Source organism: Octodon degus, unplaced genomic scaffold (assembly GCF_000260255.1).
Source record: "Octodon degus isolate 3935 unplaced genomic scaffold, OctDeg1.0 scaffold00054, whole genome shotgun sequence".
Lineage (NCBI taxonomy): Eukaryota > Metazoa > Chordata > Mammalia > Rodentia > Octodontidae > Octodon > Octodon degus.
In genome coordinates this window covers 4775088-4796187 of record NW_004524630.1, presented here as the reverse complement: position 1 = coordinate 4796187, position 21100 = coordinate 4775088, and the positions used below count along the sequence as shown (strand labels likewise).

Sequence of the window (21100 nt, the reverse complement as noted above, 5' to 3'; positions counted from 1 at the left end):
GGCAGGCTCAGCCTGCACTGGGGGCAGGGCTGGAGAAGCATGTGGCACTGCGGATCGAAACGTGGTCCCTACATTTGCCTAAGCTTGCTAAGCAGGTGCTTTAGTCCACTGAGCTATCTCGTCAGCCCCTAGAATGTTTTTTGTGAAGATATATCAATTTATTTTCAGTAACTGAAATTGGCATTAAGAATTCTTACATCTCTTCAAACATACCGCACAAAATTATCTTTGTTACTTATTTAAAACAATGGAGCAGACTGAGCATGGTGGCACACCTATAATCCCAGCACTTGGGAGGCTGAAAATAGGATCACTACAAGTCTCATCTGTGTAGTAGGACCCTATAGACCTTGTACTAAATACAAAAAATAGATAAATAAAACTTGTGAAGGGGTTAAAAAATGTAGGAAGTTGTATATTAAAAGAAAGAAAGAAAGAAAGAAAGAAAGAAAGAAAGAAAGAAAGAAAGAAAGAAAGAAAGGAAGGAAGGAAGGAGGAGCTATAAACATTTTTTGGGTGGGGGTAAGGCAGGGTCTCCTTATGTAGTTCAGACTGTCCTTGAATTCACCACACAACCAAGGCTGGTCCTGAACCTGTGCTCATCCTCTTGCTTCTGCCTCCTCAGTGCTGGGAATACAGGAACATACCACCTCGCCCAGCAGGAGCTGAAAACATTCTTGATACAAAAAATAAGAATGTGTAAGTAATCACAAACCTGTGTGTAAGTACAATTCTTCTTTTTACATTTGCCACATGTGAATAAGTCAGTCTGGGTTCCTCCTGTTTTGGTCATCTGATGTTCTCTGATGGCTTCTTTGGTCAAGTTTTTCCGCATCTCTTTGAGCTCATCACTAGCCATTTCCTACGAGAGAGGCAGCAATACCACAGTGACAAATAAATGCCTATCTCCATCCTATACCTGGATGCTTTTATGCTCAGCTAGGTTAACAGTAATGAAATCAATCAGTTCTAAAAATATTAAATTAGTTTTTCCTCAGAGTACTTTTAAGAGTCTGCTTTCTTTAATATTTCTTCAAACAGTCACTAGGCTTGTGATCACTAACTGATGAGCCCATCAGACAAAAGGCAAGTAGGGAATGTGCCAGGGGGACTCATCATCCTGCGCAAGCCCACGCACAAATGCTGCGTGCAAAGAGGGAAGCCACAAGACACTAGGTGCCTCCTGGCGTGAGACACCTAAAGCAAGAGTGTCACTTATGAAATATTTATGCAGCAAGAAAGGTGGTGAGCATAATCAACCACACAGAATTGGCCTCCAGTGTAGAGAAAGGAGAAAGGAAAAAAAATTTAAATAGTACCATGAAAAAGAAACACAAATTCATACTGTAAAATAAATGAGTAAGTTCACAATGTGGGATTCAAAGCTGGTGACTACATGTACAGACTAAATCCTGGTACAAAGTAAACATACCAACAGGAAAACATGAACTAGACATTAAGAAATTGTGAGCTTTGCTGATGTGATGACAGTATAGCTCTATAAAAAAAAAAATACTTTTACAATGTCTCCCAAACATATAGACGTAAAATGGGCCGGGGAGACAGCTCAGTAGAGTAAGTGCTTGCCTGGCAAGCACAGGGTTCTGAGTTCAATCCTGGGTACCATACACACACACACAAAATATGTAAAATGATACAATGCTTATAATGTGCTTGAAAATAAATGCAAGGGAAAAAAGGTAACAGATAAAAAGAATGACAGCTTGATATGGTACACAGGCCTGTAATGCCAGTGCTTGGGAGGCTGAGGTAGGTGGTCAGGTGGATGGAGTTTGAGGCCAGTGTAGGCTACACAGTGTGTTCAAGGTCAGCCTTATCTACCTAGTGAGATCCTGTTTCAAAACAATAAATAAATAAACAAAAAAGGTGACAAATTCAAAAAGTACTGATATTCCAGCAATGGAAACATGTGGTCTCATTTTATGCTAGGTAAGTGCTTCACCACTGAGCTATACCTCCACCTTTCATCCCCTTATTAAAATCTTATTTTGAGATGGGGTCTTGCAGAGTCACCCAGGCTTGTCTCAGCTCACAATCTTCCTGCCTAAGCCTCAGTAGATGGGATTACAAGCTACTCAGAGTTTTGCAAGTTTTATTAGCTATGTAGCAAAATAAATTCACTATAGCCATTGTCTATTAGCAGCAATGACAATAAATAGTAAGAGATGAATTTCCTTTTTTTCTATCATTCTGTATATAAAATTAAGGAACAATCCATAACATAAAACCAATCTTAACTGTGTTGAATCATGAAAAAAAGTCTTACAGTACAAAGTCTATTTCCAATTAGAAATTCACAATCCTATGTGAATTCATAAAAAGTGAACTATTTTTGGTTTTAGATAATGATTTAATGTATTACAAAAAAGACATTAAAACAGCAACAGAAGGGGTAAAGAAAGCATTTAATAGATTCAGTAACCTTAATATTTATATAAATTAGAATTAAATATAAAACAGAATTAAGTAAATATTCTGATAGTACTTTTCTGACCTACGTAAGTTTTGCATTTGGCACCATGGAATTACATCATGGAAACTTTACATGAAGGTATGCTCACCTCTGCAGTCATTCTAGCAAATAAGTCAGGAGGAATATTCCCACACAGGACATTTTTCCTTAAATTTGGATTCTTCGCATCTTTAAGATTTGATATCCTACTTCGTACTCTATTTTTATATTTCATGTCTGTATTTCTTATTTCTTGATATATAGGTACTTGGCCATTAAGGAAAAAATGAAAATAAATTATGAAGATAAGATCACATTTTCCTGTTCAGTCAAATAAGAATTCCTGAGATTTGTAAGCAGAACACAAAAACTGTTTCCAATTTAAGTTAAAAACAAGAACGTGAAGAAGGCGAGATATCTCAGTGGACTAAGTGCCTGCTTAGGTAAGCACAGGGACCAGGGTTCAAACTGAGGCAGCACATGCCATGCTGGCCCCACCCCAGGGCATGCTGAGTTGGCCATCGAGTCCGGGCATGTTGGCTCATGCCTGCAATCCCAATGCTGGGGAGGCTGAGACAGGAGGATAATTACTGAGTCCGAGCAGCATAGTGAGACCCTATATCAAATACATTAAAAAAACCCCCACAAGACTATGTGTCTCATTCTTTTATTTGTAACTGGCAAATAATAATGTTACTACTTCTATTTTTTTTTAAATGCTTTTTTTCTCAATGTGTAATGCTAGCAACATGCAAAATCAACAGTTTTCTATAACATACTCAATCCACTGAACATAATCTGAATTCCAGTAAGAATCCTGAGTCTCAATAGCCATGGTTCCATAATTCTATTGGGTCCTTCAGAGAGAAAAACCTTTCATAGGCCTCAAAGTTTATTTCTCGAGCCAGACAGATAGCTCAGCGGACTAAAGCACCTGCTTAGGCAGAGTGCAGGGCCCGGAGTTTGATCCCTGGCATGCCGTACTGGCCCTTCCTCCAGTGCCCGGTACATGCTGAGACAGTGACTGAGACTGGGCATGGTGGCACACACCTATAATCAAAGCACTTGGGAGGCTGAAAACAGAAGAATCACTACAAGTCCAATCTACATAGTGAAACTCTGTAGACCCTGTACTAAATATATACATATATAGAAAAAACAGAAAGTTCACTTCTCCCAACTCAGCAACAGTGAATGGTGGTTTTCCACAGGTCAGGTTGCAGCAAACACCGAGCTCTGGACAGATTTATGTCACACTGTCATCTAGATAGTCCACTCTCCTCCCCGTGTGCAGGGTATATTCCCCAGAGTGCTTGCTATGGTACCCAGCATGCACACACTTCCTGCTAGGACAGTGGTGGCTGTGGTAAGCACGCTGTAGTCAGTCAGTGTCACTGAAAGCTCTAAGGGGCCACCACCTTGCTCTAGGACAATTAACTCAGGGGACTGTGCATGCCACTAAAGTTCCCCACTGAAAAATCCTCCCACTGATGTGTTACCCCTGCTCTTTTACACATTTCTCCTGCCCTTAAGTTCAGATTACACATTCTCAATCTTCAAGGCAAAAAATAAAAATGCCAACACAACCGTGTTATTTACTTTTGAGTAATAAGCAAAATAAACTGACATGAATATTCTTTTCCTTCCTGATAAAAACATAATTAGGGGGCCAATGAGAGAGCTCAGAGGTCTAAAGCACCAGCTTAGGCAAAGCGCAGGGACAGCGGTTCAATCCCCGGTACCACATGCCGCAGCAGTCCTGCCCCTTGGGCAGGCTGAGCCGGCCACAAAAAAAAAATAAAAATAAATAAAAAACACCATGATCAAAAAAGAAACTGAAAAATAACCCCTAAATTATATATCAAATGAAAGACATTTTAAGGGGCCGGGGGGATGGCACAGTAGAATAAGCACTTTCCTTGTAAGCACAAAGGCCTGAGTTCAATCCTCAGATCCTCGGTCCCACCAAAAAAAAAAAAAAAAAAAAAAAACGAAAGACATTTGTAATTATCCTAGATTATGATCATGCACACAAAGGATATCTTCCTCAATCTGAGATCCTAGTTCTTCCTCGTCAGCTCCAATTGCAATGTAGTCATCTAAAAACAGGCACAGAAAATGAAGTTATTGTAACATTAAAAGGAAGGCACAACACAAGGTAAATTAAGACTCGTATTTCTTCAAGCCCATCTGCGACATATAAAGAATCCTTTCGTTTTAATTGGAATCTGCTCTTATTACACACTGGGCTCCTCCTCTAGGAAACCATTCATTTCATCTGCCAATCACATAGATATCCTTAGAAGACTTATACAAATATTCAAAAGGATAAAAGGAAATAAATAAAAACTAGAGAAAATATCTCAGTGGATTAAAGCGCCTGCAAGCTCAGGGTTCAATCCCCAGGCCTGCTGTGCCAGCCCCACCCCCTGGGGCGCACTGAGATGGCAACTGAGACTGGGCGTGGTGGCGCATGCCTGTAATTGCAGCTCTTGGAAGGCTATAAACAGGCGGATCACTATGAGTCCAATCTAGTAAGAAGACCCTGAACACCCTATAGACCCTTCCCTAAAAATACAAAAAAAAGAAGAAAAAGAAATCAAAGGACAAAGAGCTGAGTAAGGAGAAAAGTAGGTCATACTATTGTTCAGCAAAATAGAAAAATATTAATTTGTAGGACATTTATTCCCTTGTTCTTTTTAAAATTTATTTATTTTTAGTGCCAGGTATCAAAATCAGGACCTTGTGCTTACCAGGTAGACATTTATACTGCTGAGGTTTCACCCCAGCTTTAAATTTAAATTGTACATATTTATGGAGTAACATGTTGTATTTTCCTATATATGGAACTTCTAAAGCCAAAATTTTACATACTAAGACTACATACCTTCAAATTAAAGTTTATTAAAAATCAAGACTACTTTTCCACTTAAAATGGAAAAGAGAATTAAGATTATAAAAGTTACATACCATATGCCGTACTAACTTTTAACAATTTATATTGTTAACTCTCAATGTAAGGATAGGGTAAGTAATATGCAAAATTAAATGCAGAAAAATGCAAGATTTGTGGTGGAAAAATTTGTATTACTATGAATTAGGAAAAGAAGCCACATTAAAGGAATCAAGTATTTCCAATTACATAGTGATAATAACTAGAGGCCCCGGTAATAAGTAATGAACAGATACTCTTTTTCTCTCAACATTCAAAGAGCACTGTTAGCAACAACTCCGTGTGTTCAGCAGAGCCCAGGACAGCTGTTGAGAGGAAGGTGCTAGGGGGCAGGGCTGGGGGCAGCAGAGACACAGACACAGACACAGCTCACCTCCAGTCCAGACACACACACACACACACACACACACACACACACACCTCTCCTCACCGGACACACACACACACACACACACACACACACACACCCCTCTCCTCACCTCCAGTCCGGAGAGCTGCAGCGAGCATCTCCCGACACTTTAACCGCACAGAGTCTGCAGTGCTCGGTGCTCGAGGAAAGGCTGAAACGTAGGCATCTCGGGCATGTGTCTCGTCCTTCCTGCTGCTCACGTTGCCACTGGAGCTACTAAAAAACACACCAACATACCAAACAAAGCCTCAGCAAAAATGGTTTTAAAGTAACATTATTTTCACGTTAAAGACAACTTTTTGCCTAAATAAAGTAGTGTATTAGTGACTCTTAAGTAAGGAAAAAAATTTACCGCAAATAGGTTAAGAACAAGTTCTATGCCTGGTAAGCTTGAAGTTGTGAGTCCATTCCCCAGTACAAAAAAAAAAAAAAAAAAAAATCAAATCAAAAAGCTTTGTCTTTTTTTAAAACGTGACGTATTTTACCTTGATCATCCTTTTAATCACTAAACAATGAGTTTTTTTCGTATTTTATTTTATTTTTTTTTTTTTGGCAGAGCTGGGGACTGAACTCAGGCCCTTGCGCTTGCCAGGGAAGCGCTCATTCTGAGCCATCTCCCCGGCCCAAATTTATGGTTTGATTTTTTTTTTTTGTGGTACCGAGGATTGAACTCAGAACCTTATGCTTGCAAGGCAAGTGCTTATTCTACTGAGCTACCTCCCCTGCCCCCTTACGATCTTTTTTTTTTTTTTTTTTGGTCTTTTTGAGCCAGGATCTCATTATGCAGTTCAGGTTGGCCTTAAGCTCACTTTGTAGCCCAGGCTGATCTCAAACTCACAATGATCCTCCTGCCTCAGCCTGTGAGTACTGGGCTATAGCAAATGCCACCATGCCCAGCTAAGCAGTATTTTAATAGAGAAAATATATATTATATTTCATTACAATACATGAAAAGCAAAGACCCTGGCTTGAGCAAAAGAGTGAAGGGATAAGACCAGAAAATATGGCAATGCCACAAAAACTAGAGAGGTGAATAAAACTCTGAAAATCCCTACTTTAATAAGATAACAAGGCTCTAATAAGACCAGCATTCCTCAGGAGAAGCCATGTGCACTGAGAAGTCTGGAGACCACGAGAAGGTCTCATCTGTCCCAAAACATCAATTTAATATGCTATTAGGACAATTTGCAATTTTCCAATTAATCTAATAATTTCAGTTGCTTCAGATTAACTTCTTATACTGGACTGTTACCTTCACTCCAAAAACACTCTTGTGAATAGTTTCAATTAAATTTTACTTCAAGTCTTCTTATACCCACCGTGATCCTCCTCCTGCATCAGCCTCTGGACTGCTAGGATTACAGGTGTGCAGCACCAGGCCCAGCTCACTTGTACTTTATCACATTAAAGGTATCTGCCACGATCTCCTCTCAGACTGACTAAAATGTCCCCTCCACAGATCACCTACTATACCTGCTGTCAGGACCCGTACCTACTTCTGTCCAATGCACAACTACTGTCATACCTGGAAAACAGACCTCTGGGGACAAGGTCAGCTGTGGTTATTTCTTCCTAAAGCCTTCTTTTATGTCCTGTGTTAACCAAATAATGTCTACACACAGGTCTGCAAACAGCTTTTCATACATTTTCCTCTACATTTCTAAAACGGAAAAACTGAAGGCAGCTATCAGCAATAAATGAACAAATCAATGTTTTAAAAATTTACTTCTTAAATACTTTAACCACATGTGCTTCTCTGATGCAATAATCATACACCTAGAAAGTTTCCAGGTGTCAACTGCTAGAAAGTTTCCAAGTGGATTGATGGACCCATCCCTAACTTCACCGCAGCTGGCCCCTAGTCTCCTACACTCTGCCACTCTTGTCTATTTAAACACATCACCATCTCACTTTCCGCCACCCAAAATGTACAGCCCTGCTCACTTACAAGTTGTTTAGATCTTACCTTATCATTCTTTAGAATGCACCTGACTTGCTTCTCTAGTCCTCATTTATTTCCGTGTGTGTGTGCATGTGTGTGTGTGTGTGTGTGTGTGTGTGTGTGTGTGTGTGTGTAGACACCAGCCACTTTTTTTATCAGCCTGCACACACAATACTGTGGATTTGTAGACTGGGTGATGCCCATATCTCAGGTATATAAAAGTGACAAAGATAATGTTAATTACTCTTTCTTCACTATATATTTAAAATCTATGCCTTATATTTCCAAGGCATTAAGCCAGTGACCCTAAATGTAAGAATTAAAAGCACACTTTAAAGATTCATTAAGTTTTGGCCTATACTTTTGAAAAGTACCAAGGTCTGGAAAGACAGCAATGGACTAAAAACTTAAAACTATTAAAAGAAGCCAAATAGATAATTAAATTCAATAGTCTTAGAAAACAGTTTAGAAAAATATTTTTCCTTTTCAATTGATATTTTGAGAACTGGATAAATATGAAAAGTCTGGTAAACTGTATCAACAGTAATTTCCTGATATTGATAGCTGTACTGTAACTGTGAGAAAAATATACTTGTTCTTAGGAAACATGAATTGATGCACAATATTTAGAGGTATAAAGGGAATAATGTCTGTAATCATTCTATTTTAGACCAGAAATAAAATTAGCTCATGTGGATACAAACCCAAGTATGTAATAGGAGCAGCTAAGTAGAAAACTTATGAAAATACTTTGCAGAAATATATGTGCACTCATGTTTATAACAGCAAACTTTGTAATAGCTAAATCTTGGAAACAGCTCAATTGGTGAATCATTTCTCTAGTGTGAGACACTGACAGGGTAAATAAGGACCAAAATGTAAGATATTGTTAAACAGGAATAAAACGGTGAAACAGGAAGGGATGGGGGAGGTAATGGAAACAAAACTTTTTGTAAATAAGGAAGAGGGGTTGAAGGGAAGGGAAGGGAAAGAAAAAAATACAAATCAGGTAGAAGTACAAAGTCCTATGTTGAATGTGTTGAATAGGTATACCTAAAATGTACCAATAAACTTAATTTTAAAAATATGCCAGGCACGAGGGGTCAGGGAGATGGCTCGGTGGAATAAGCACTTCCCTGGCAAGTGCAAGGGCCTGAGTTCAATCCCCAGTTCTGCATAAAAATAAAAAAATAAAAATATGCCAGGCATGATGGTACACACCTATAATCAGGAGGCTGAGGCAGGAGGATTGCTCCAAGTTCAAAGCCAGCCATAACTGCACAGCGAGACCCTATCTCAAGGAGGAGGGAGAAAGTTAAGCTAGCTGAGGAACAGAAAAGAGTTCTGACCTGAAGTTACTATTGTAAAGCAGAGCTTGTAAAACCTCAGTGTCTACTAAATAGTTGAGAAGCTTCTTAAAAACAGAATTCTGGCCATCACCACGTTTCCTGACTCAGTAGCTCCAGGTTAAGGCTCAGGTGTCAGGCTCCTTGTTCTTCTAGAGACTAAGACTAGAGAACCACTGCTGTAAGTCAGTGTCAACTGTCACATCTTGAAGCCCCCCAACAACAAAGGAAGCAGCTACCTATTTCCTACCCATATTCATGATGGCAACATGCAGGCACTGCACAGTTCATGGTATATGCTAGCAAAAAAGAAATGCAGAGCCTCATAGTACTGCAGACAGCTGAGTTAGGCAGAACTAGTGCAGGTGTCAGGCAGGGACAGGCCCTGAAGAAGGCAGTGCAGAAGACAAGAACACGTCATAGCTGTGGGGTGGAGGCACATTCGTCAAGGGCTGGGCCACAAGACAAGGGTGACTACACCTGCTTCCCTGGGTGGGAACCAGACCTCGAGTCATGCCTGCCAGGACAGGCCTGCGTTCTTCCCATGCACTTGCTGTGGGACCTGCCTCCCCACTGGATCCACATCACTGAGTGACTACACCGATAATCTTGTTGATCACACTTTGTCCCACCTAACATCTACCTCTTGATTTTGTATCCATCTTGTGATTTTGCTCCATAAAGTTTCCTTTGAGAAGTAGGCTGACGGGCAACTCACCTTCCAGGTCCCCTCTGCCTCTCTTAGGCAGAAGCTGTCTTTCCTTCAGTAAGTATTTCCTACTCATGAACTCTACTGCTCCTTAGAATTCATTCTTTATGACACTGACAAAGGTTCTACAATCTGAGGTACAGGATCTCAGGATAAATCCTGAGATTTCACTGACCTTTTCAGACCCAAAAGCTACAACTCTTGTTGCACAGGTCCTGCTTTACCTTGGTCTTAACCATCCAGCAGAAAAGTATAAAAACAAACTATAAGAAGTAAAGCCATGCTGTTATGTTGAGCTGTAGGGGACTCAGGTCAACAATTTCTGACATTGCCAGTGAAGCGGAAGACCCAATACTATTATGGACTACTGGACTCTTTTAGAATATTTTGCTGAGTTTACATACCTATATTTAAATGATGGAACTTAACAAAAAAAGGGATCAGATGAATGTCCATTTTGTATCTGTGTATTCCAAGTGGTCAGGATAGATATAGTTACATTCTCTTAATGAATAGAGTGATTTGTTCTAATGGTGTTTGTAAATAGGATATCAAGTCCGCATCTTGTACAGCAATTAACCACTAGGAAGAATGTATGCAATGTGTTAAATTATTGAAACTGTCCAATCAATTTGGTTTGAAACTCTCTCATTGCTATTTGTTTCTCAATAAAACTATGGAAACAAAATAATAATAAAGAAAAAAAAAGAATTCATTCTTTAGAGGCTGGGGAACACGAACCTTACACATCAGACATCTAATAGGTTGAGAGTTATAGTATTTCCCTTATGTCATTTGGAGGGCCTGTATCATTCTTCATGTCAACAGCAGCTAAGGCACAATTGTAACCATTCACAGGTAAACTTTGCATTTTAAGTTCCAAAGATACATAGCTAAATTTGGAAGGAAAGAAAGCAAAGAGAATGAGATCAAGGGCCAAAAGAAATCTTTTAAAAAACATAGTAAAGAAAAAGTAGCCATTTGAATTGCTGAATATTCCTTATCAATTTTATAGCTGCCTCTCCCAGCAATCCCTTTCAATCAAATGTACTGAGCATAATGTAACACTTTAAAACTTCTACAGTCTCTCACTGCTCTCTTAAATTTCTAGGAAATGTTGCAATATCTTAGAATAAATGTAGTAGTTTCATTTGATTACAAAATTAAAAGTGTAGTTATATGACCAGAAGACCATGGAGGAAGCAACAAACCTGGTAAAACTGTCTAACTTCAACATGAATAACATAAAAGTGAAATACCTCTCTTCTCTTGCTTCAGGGCTGTTCTGTGATGTAATCGAAGGCTCTTTTTTCTTTTCTTCAGAGTCTTTATCAGCTGATGGCCCATCTGAAAATATGACATCTCTAAGTTTTGAGCATTTGTTAAAATAACAAATTAAATACTGATTAACAGGGTATTTATGAATAAATCCTATGTTTCTCACAACAAAGTTTATACATGTTATATGTCTTTACACAGTAATTCAATACACACTCAATGGGTACCCCTCAATACTGTAATCTTACTTGGGAGAAACCATAAATCCATATGCCAATGAGGACCTAAAAGTTTAGGAAGAATGTACACTGAACAAAGGAAGGAAAAAAAACTTTCATTTTTAAAATGTATCACAAAGTACGTAATGTACGGTTTTTAATACTTTTTCTTAAAATCAAAAAACTTGGGCCAGGGAGATGACTCAGTATAATAAGCGGCTTGCCTGACAAGCACAAAAGCCTGAGTTCAATCCCCGGTTCCGCCAAAAAACGAAAAAAACAAACAAGCAAAAAAAAAAAAAACAAAACAAAACAAAAAACAAAACTGACAATTAGGACGAACTACCCAGCAACTATCTTTAAATGATCTATAAAGTAATAAATAACACCCAAGTTCTAAGACCTAATGGGGTAATTCATATAAGAGAAACCAAGATACATTTAAGCTCGTGTGTCTGATTTATGTCACTAAGATGGTCTATGGGGGGCTGGCCGGATAGCTCAGTGGTCTAAAGCGCCTGCTTTGGCAAACTCAGTCATGTGCAGGGGACTGCAGTTTGATCCCCAGCACCACATGCCCACCAGACCCGCCCTGAAGGTGGGCCTAGCCAGCCAAAATTTTAAAAAAACAAAACAAAACAAAACAATGGCCTCAAGGTGAGTAATGGGAAATATAGAGATTGGTTTTTGTAAAAGAAGAGGACCACAGAACAGAGGGCAGGAAGGAAAGGGGTGGAAAAGGAATCCCTGTGTTATGGATCTGGGCTGACTTCTCACAAGGAGTATAATCGCTACGCATTGCAACAGGAATTTAAAAAAGAGGGTGGGGACTAAAAAAGGCAATTAGACTGAAAATAGATGTAAAGCAGACTGAGGCAATGTAATGTTACCATACTTCCCCCTAAATAAGATCCAACTGGAAAATAAGCCCTAGCATGATTTTTTCCAGGAAGATGTAATATAAATCTCATCCTCCAAACAAGCTCCAATTAAGATGGTAGCCAGATGGACACATTTGGTATGTAATACTATAAATAAATACTATAAACAGTAATGTTGACATTAATAGTTAAAATAAATGACAACATAATTTTTTTAATGTATTTTTTGCAGGGTCTTGCTATACAGCTTGGACTCGGAGTGATCCTCCTGTTTCAGCCTCCCCAGCGCTGCGATTAAGGGGTTCATCACCACACCCAGTTTTGAAGACCAGCTCAGCAGGCCCATGGTGGGACTGGAATGGCATGGTCTTTGCACTTGCCAGGCAGGTACTTAGACCACTAGCTACCTCCTCTGCCCCTGGACCATCATCTTTATTGCCACTCTCATCTCGTAAATCTTCAATGAGCACCTGATTTAATGGAAACATTGTGAGGCCCGCCCTACAAGAGATCAGGACTCGAATGGAGAATGAACTCACAGGATTCTGCCAATGCGTTAACAAGCAGGTTACATGGACAAGCACTCGTGTAAGGAGAACTCAATGCCTGATGTGAGACACAGCGAAACTGTCAACAGTGCCGCGGTTAAGTGCAACAACAGGAAATTCAGGCCACAATCTGAGGTTTGCAGAGTGACAATGGTGGTCAAAAAGATGACATGACTGTATTTGAGTAAACCTAGGTTCCTGTGCATGAATAAATGTAGACTACTGTACACAAAAATAATAAGACATCCCCTGAAAATAAGCATCACTGTATCTTTTGGAGCAAAAAGTAATATAAGACTGGTCTTATTTGGGGTGAACTATGGCAGCAACAAAAAGAAACATCTGTGTCTAAATCAGTTAAAAATTCTCTGAAGCTACCAGTAGCTTTTCTATTTAGAAAATGTGGGTGTATAAAATGACTTCATTTATCTATATTCTGGCTCCTACGTAAGTAAAAAGGACTATACATATCATTCATTCACTTTTTGTATCTCTGTGTAGAATATATCAGAATACTTAGGGAACACATCGTGCCAAGCCCCAGTGCACACCCATCCAAGCCCGCATCTCTGGCAATTAAGACACAAACTCTTCAAGGTCCCCAGACTACTCCACTATGCCACCTGGATGAAAAACACTGATAGAGACAGGTTCCTTAGCATAATTATATACCATGTATAAAGTTTAGCTTTAGTAAACCTAAAATATAATTCAGGCCTTTTGTGATGTAACATGAATGCATGCTTTGGTTTTCACATGCTGATTTTATTTATTTCTTCCTTGTTATTCTCTATAATTCACCTTTAAAGCCTCATACTAGTAGCATACAACAAAAACTAAGAAACAGCACAAGAGTAATAGGGTAAAAAGCACTTTAAAAAGGAAAAGTGATAAAACAATGACATACAACCTAGTAAGGATCCATGCTGCCAAGAGAGCAGTACAACACTCACCACACTGCTTTGGCACAGAGAATTAACACGATCGTTCTTGCAAGCAGAGGACTTAAGAGGCATGAGAATAGACTTACAGCATTCCTGCTATCTGATACAGCACTGCAGGCAGTAAGTGCAGCCAGCTGGGAAGGAAGAGCTCCAGCTCTGACGCAAGCCATATGCAGTGTGATTCCAGCTTGGTTATTCACCACTGATCTAACTACATGCAAGGTACACTCAGAGATTCAACTTCCTTGTAAAATGGGGATTATAGTAACACCCACCACACTGTACTGCAGTGAGAATGGAGTGCATTAGTAAAGGTGATTAGAGTATCTTAAGTATTCAAAAATGTGCTACCTATTAGCAGTAGTAGCAAAGTTAGTTAAGAACACACTTCAGTTAGAAAGGTATTCATTATGACATTAGTTGTAACAGTCATAATGTCTGTTTATACCAAAATGAAGAAGAGAATGAGAAGGCTGGCCAGATAGCTCAGCGGACTAAAGTGCCTGCTTGGGCAGATACAGGGACTGGGATTCAATCTCCAGAGTGTCATGCCGGCGCTGCCTCCGGGACATGCTGAGAGGGTGACTGAGACTAGGTGTGGTGGTGCACCTGTAATCCCAGCACTTGGGAGGTTGAAAACAGGAGGATCGCTAAGAGTCTGATCTCTGTAATGTTACCCTGTAGACCATGTACTACATACAGAGGAGAAAGAGGAGAGGAAAAGGGAGGAGGAGGACGAAGTATATAATTAATACTCCTCCTCCTCCTCTTCTTCTTCGTATTTAGTACAATACTAATAGCTGGGAAGTAAGTTCTCAATAATACATATATGCAGGTTCTTTGTACTATCCTTTTTACATTTGTGAAAACTTAAAATTGTTTCAGAATAGTTTTTCCTGTGTTTGGCCTTTAAAGACAAGATAAATAGAAACCAGGTTATAGTTCATTTAATTTTCAATCTCTATTTTCAAGTAATTAAAAATCACTCATATTCCATCTTACCTCAGAAAGAATGGCCATCATAAAGGAATGAAATAGTAACATATGCTGGAGAGGCTATGGGGGAGAAAGGCCCTTCTACACTGTTTGGTGGCATAAGAACTAGTACAACTGGTAATCAATATGGAGATTCCTCAAATTTCATAGGCTTTACAATTTTTAGTTTGTTTCAAAGCTCTTACAAGTAATAGATTTTTCTCTATTAGTGTCTTCTTGTAGTCACAGAATGCAAGAGAATGATCAAAATACTAAAGTGGGCTTTCCAAAAGAAGCCAGAAACCAGTTCCACATCTAGCTAGATGTGGGAGATGGTAAATACTAAATACCAAAATAAGTCTGAAATGTAATGGATTACAACCTATCACAGAGAACAGGAAACCACAAATCCATAGTAATGTACAACGAGGGATAAAGAAGGCAAAAGGGGGTATGGTGCCTTCTTATATCATGACGACAACTTCTAAATACACGGAAGTGGAAGAGTTAGAAAACTCACCATTTTGTGAACTAGGTATGGTGGCACGCTTGTAATCTCAGGTACCAAAGAGGCTGCGACAGGAGTATCACAAGTTGGAGTACAACCTGGGCAACTTAACAAGGCTCTGTCTCAAAGGTGTGTATGTGTGTGTGTGTGTGTGTGTGTGCGTGTACTGTATGTGTGTGTCTGTGTGTATGTTTCTGTGTCCCTTGAGGATGAAGCTTAGTATGAGAACAATAAAGTCATGGGCTCAATTCTCCAGCACCAAAAGAAACCAGGAAAGGAAAAGAAAACTGTTTTCCTTTAATCAAAAACTTCCTGGATTAAAAAGTCAAAAGATGCTAAATTAGGGGAGAGGCTGGGCATGGGACACACCTGTGATCCAAGCACAGGGGGCTGAGGTGGGAAAAACACCATGCCCAGGCTACAGAGCGAGCTCAGGGGCAGCCTAAGCTGCATAGTGAGACCCTGTCTCCAAAAAAAGTAAATAAACTAAATTAAAAATTTAAATAAACAAACATTAAATAAATAAAATTAAATAAATTGGGAGAAGTGCTAATGAAGTATGAAATGGTTTTATAATCTTAAACCATCCACCACAAAATACCTATTTGTTATAAAAAGACAGTAAGTCATGTGGTGTAAACTTGTGTGGGTTTTATATCTTGAGAAGAACATAACACACTTCCACAGAAGTCTAAATGTATATGCGATCTCATCTTATATGAGAGCAGTGGGTAAAGCCCAAAGAAAGTACATGTTACCAAAAATAAGAGGTCAAAGGATATTTATACTCTTCACTGTCATAGAAAGTTTAAAAAGTGGGGGGGAGGGGGTAAGAATTCCAGATTAAGAAACTAAATATGTGATTCTGGACTGGACCTTATCCTGACGTAGGAAAAAAAAAAATCTATAGAGGGTATTACTGACAAAACTGGAACATGGAACATAGATTAAAAACTATAAACATGTTAAATTTCCTATGCTATAGTTCCATTAATAAAACAAGCTTGTTCTAAAAAAATACACATTTAGATATTACAGGATAAAGAAACAGTATATCAATCCACTTCAAACAGAAAAACATAACAAAAGATAATGATTAAATATAGTAAATATTTTAAAAGATCTTAATAAAGGAAATATGAGTTCTTACTACTTCTGCAAGTTTTTTGTAAGTTAAAAAAAGCTTAAAGGGGCTGGTGAGATGGCTCAGAGGTCTAAAGCACCTACTTAGAACAAGCTTAGCAAAGCACAGGCAACCGCGGTTCAATCCCCCAGCACCACATGCCACCCAGCCCCGCCCCCTGGTGGGCTGAGCTGGCCCCACACACACACACACACATGCGCGCGCGCATAAATAAATAAATAAATAAATAAATAAAAGCTTAAAAAGTAAAAAAAAAAGTTATTTCAAAAACTATGCACAATTTTTCCCTTGCAAACAAATTCTTCAAAAGTTTATCCTGGTAAGTGTGCCAGAAGTCAAGAAAGCTTAATTTACTGAACCATGAATTTGCCATCGGGAGTGTGTTGAACTAATCCCCTAACCTACCTCAGCCAGTCCGTCTGTCTATTCGTCTGTCTGTCCATCCATCCATCCATCCATCCATCCATCCATCCATCCATCTATATATAGGTGTTCATGGTGTCCTTGAACTCCTTATGTAGAGCCAAGGCTGGCCTTGAACTTGTAGTGAACTTCCTGCCTCACCCTCCTGAGTGCTAAGAATTATGTGCCACCACATCTGACTTTTCCTCACCTTGATTAGGAGAAACTAACTTCAGTATATTCATAGAGAAAAAAAAAAAAAAGAAATACAACCATCACTCGAATGAACCAGAATGTCATAAATACATGCAAAGGAAGATCAATTATACCTAGTAACTTCTTCCAGGACTTGATGAGAGACTTTGCTAAAGATGTAACTTCTTCATCTGTACTCTGCTTGCGAATGGCATTAACAGACATTCCGATTCTTGTGGACTGTAAGGCAACAACAAAAAATTTGTATACCAATTTTATTTCAAACAATTTAGTATTTTACACTTTTTTCTCAGATTCCTGTTGTACTTTAGAATAAATGAAACTTCAATTATTCCTACAGTCGCATTCCTTACACTTAAGGTACAGACTCCTTAGCTCGACACTACCACTGAGGGATCTGCAAGCCTGCCATGTGCTGCTGTGATAAGGCTGGCTAACTAGTGAAATAAAAGTCATTCTTCCCACAAGACAGAAGTGAAAATCAAATACAGTTGCACACAAAGCAAGCTGACACAATTATCAACTATGTATGCACATGTTTCTTTCTGCACATTCTTCTACCTGTATTACTTCACAAAGCACCTGCTATAACTTATATGAAGCTATCCAAATAAAAACTGCCACCTACACAGATTTAAAGGGCATTTTGAGGGGCCATAATTAACATATGGCTAAGAGATTAAAATGAACTGAAAGAGCAGGGCCAAGAGATAGCTCAGTGGCCTAAGTACCTGCCTGATAAAAATGAACTGAAAGAATACAGATAATACCATATTGGAAATATGTGCCCAGGATTACACTGGGAATACCTGCATTTGTTAACCTTTGCAAAAACCCTTTAAAATTAAGATTCTTATTTTTAAAGATGAGCAAAGTTTAAGAACTAATAGATAACCTGCCCAGTATTCACCATCACTAATTGGTAAAGCCAGATCTTAATTTAGGTCTGGCCACCTTCAAAGTTCATGTTCCAACTCATCAATGATGTTCAAACGGTGCTCAAAGAACCCAAAAGCAATAGCAACCCAATTATGGATGATAAATTTTTTAAATGGTAAATTATTTAACAAATTGTGATTGTTAACAGATAATCTTTCAAAACATATGGTCTATAGAAGAAGAAAAAAGAAACTCTTAGTGGTTAAAGAGAAAGCTTTAACCCCTGCTGTAAGTTTTGAGACAGAAAACTAAATATACTAAAAGTTTCCATCTAAATTATTCAACTGTCAGCAAAAAAGATTCAGGATAAAGTTCTGTTAAGAATTCAGAATATGTACTTCGCTGGAGTGTCTTGTATTACATCTCTTGGAGAGCTGAACAAAGCAGACAAGTTTCAATAGAAGAAAAGAACAAGAGATCCAACAATTTTAAAGGCTTAAAATGGTTTGGCGTTACCAAAGTCTTCTGGAAGAAAATCTATTTTTTAATGAATGAAGGAACTGATCTGAGGAATTAACATAGTTCTTAGCTTAAGACTGACATGCATTGGCAAAGAAAATGGAATCTTTTTTTTTAAAGTTTATTTATTGTGTGTGTGTGTGTGTGTGTGTGTGTGGCCAGCTCAGCCCACCAGGGGGCGGGGCTGGCTGGCATGTGGTGCTGGGGGATTGAACCCTGGTCCCTGTGCTTTGCTAAGCTTGTTCTAAGTAGGTGCTTTAGACCACTGAGCCATCTCACCAGCCCCGAGAAAATGGAATCTTAAGAAGGGCCTGAGGAAAAGCAAAGGTACAAAGAAAACATGAAAAAAAAGAAAACATGAATAAATTGTATGTGTTTGCTCTGCAATGATCAGATGACGTTTTGATTACTAAAGTCAACAATTATCTCACTTAGCACCTACAAAAATCCATACTGAGAATACAGTTATTTGGAATAAACATGTTTAACGAAGGAAGAAGTTATCTAGTCAAAATGAGCAATTAGACTAACTGGATAGAGTAAAGTAAGATTTGAGAGGTTTCTTTCCTTTAGGGAGTACTCCAGGGAAAACTCAAGCAAATACACAGAGGGAAGGGTTAGGAAGCTATTTACCTGGATAACCAAGTCTGAATTTGCTTCTAAAAATTCTTTACATGACACAAATTTTTCCTAAAATTGGTATGCTAAAATTTACAACAAATAAGCTTATACAAGTGCACAAGATTGCTAAAGACAGTGGGGTTAGACAGTTTTCTTGACTGTAAGCCTAAGGGAAGTCTCCAAGAACTACCATACGTATTGAGAAACTCTAACAGAGAAAGTATGTGTTTCTTTTTTTGAATTTTTTAGAGAAGAGTCTAGAGGGTGTTCAGGGTTTCACTACCAGATCGGACTCTTAGTGAGCCACCTCTTTACAGCCTCCCAAGAGCTGGGATTACAGGGAAGCGCCACTGGGCCCGGGCCCAGGCCTCATCTCAATTGCCATCTCAGCAAGCCCCAGGGGTGGGGGCGGGGCCAACACGGCAGGATGGAACCCTGGCCCACCCCTGCTTGCAGGCACTTTAATCCGCTGATTTTATGTGTTTCTACAGACATCAGAGATACAGAAATAAAGATAACACCTTGGAAAGGTAAAGAGTGCAACACATTAAAATCAAATGTATACTGATGGCAAAGTAGAAAGGAATGAGTATTAAGACCAAGAGTTACTTTAACATGATATGAAATGAGCAGACTGGAGTACTATAGAAAAAAATATCCATGATCACTCATGAATTTCTGCCATGATGTGAAGAAAACCATTAAATGTCAAGATAAAAAGCATATAGCTACTATTCAGCTACTATAAAACATTGTTGAAAACTTAAAAGATGTTCTAGGGGCCGGGGAGATGGCTCAGTGGAATAAGGGCTTCCCTGGCAAGCACAAGGGCCCGAGTTCAATCCCCAGTTCCGAGAAAAGAAAAAAAAACCATGACATCCCAGGCAGGGACTGGAAAACTTAACTGCTAAGATAACAATACTAATCAAGCCAAAATATACTTCAATGCAGTTTGTATGAGAATCCCATGTGTCTTTACACAGAAACTGCTAAGCTTATAGTACAATTCAGATAGAAGTAGATAGGACCCCAAATAGCCAAAACAATCAAGGGAAAAAAAGTTGGAAGACTTAATTAGATAATATGATACTAGTATAAGGACTGACATGCAAATAAATGAGACAGATTTAAAATTCTAAAAATAGGCGTGGTGGTGCATGCTTACAATCCCAGATCTAGGGAGGCTGAGGCAGGAGGATTGCCAAATGAGTTCCAGGCCAGCCTGAGCTACATAGTGAGTTCAAGGACAGCCTGAACTGCACAATGAGACCCAGTCTCAAAGAAAAAGAAAAAAAAAAGGAAAGAAGAAAAAAACCCTACATTTTTATCAACTGATTTTTGGATAAGAATATTAAGACAATCCACTGAGAGATATTCCTAACAAATGATGCCAGAATTAGATATATCTGTATGTCGAAGAACAAAATTTGACCTTTTCCTTAAACCACATACGAAAAAGTACCTCAGAAAGAATACAAGGGCTGGGGAGATGGCTCAGTAGGATAAGTGCTTGACTGGCAAACACAAGGATCTGAGTTCAATCCCTGGTTCCGCCAAACAAACAAACAAAAAAGAATGAATACAAGTGCATTTTCATGACTTTGCATTAAGCAACAGTTTCTTAAATATGGCATCTAACACACAAGCAACCAAAGAAAACACAAATTAGACTACATGAACAGTTAAGACTTGTGTTTCAAAGGAAACCATCAAGACTGCTATCTTGCGGATCCTCCTTTCTCTTTCTTTAATCTATCTTTATAAGAATTCTTAAACTTTTTTTCTTTATTTTTCTTTTTGCTTGTTTCCTACCACAAGTGACTGACTCCCTTTAGCATGCTGGGGAGGTTTATGGACCCTTCTAAGATTAATATGCATGAACTAAAATACTCAGCAGGATTAGGGCTGGCCAAATAGCTCAGTGGATTAAAGCACCTGCAAGCAGGTACAGGGGCCAGGGGTTCGATCCCCAGGCCTGCTGCAAAGGCCCCTCTCCTGGGGCATGCTGAGACAGCAATTGAGCCTGGGCATGGTGACGCATGCCTGTAATCCCAGCACTTGGGAGGCTGTAAACAGGAGAATCACTATGAGTCTGATCTAGTAGTGAGACCCTGAACACCCTGTCAACCCTTCTC

The 21100-nt window shown here is 39.0% G+C and overlaps 1 protein-coding gene across 1 annotated transcript in view; it reads right to left on the bottom strand.

The window, feature by feature from the left end:
* Tcea1 (transcription elongation factor A1) overlaps nt 1-21100 on the bottom strand; it is a 96954-nt gene that overhangs the window by 11348 nt on the left and 64506 nt on the right. The window contains exons 10-15 of the mRNA XM_004633373.2: nt 17060-17165; nt 11092-11179; nt 5906-6051; nt 4516-4572; nt 2583-2737; nt 716-862 (exon numbers count right to left, since the gene is read on the bottom strand). Coding sequence (XP_004633430.2) covers nt 716-862; nt 2583-2737; nt 4516-4572; nt 5906-6051; nt 11092-11179; nt 17060-17165 — 699 coding nt within the window. The remainder of the gene's footprint in view (nt 1-715; nt 863-2582; nt 2738-4515; nt 4573-5905; nt 6052-11091; nt 11180-17059; nt 17166-21100) is intronic.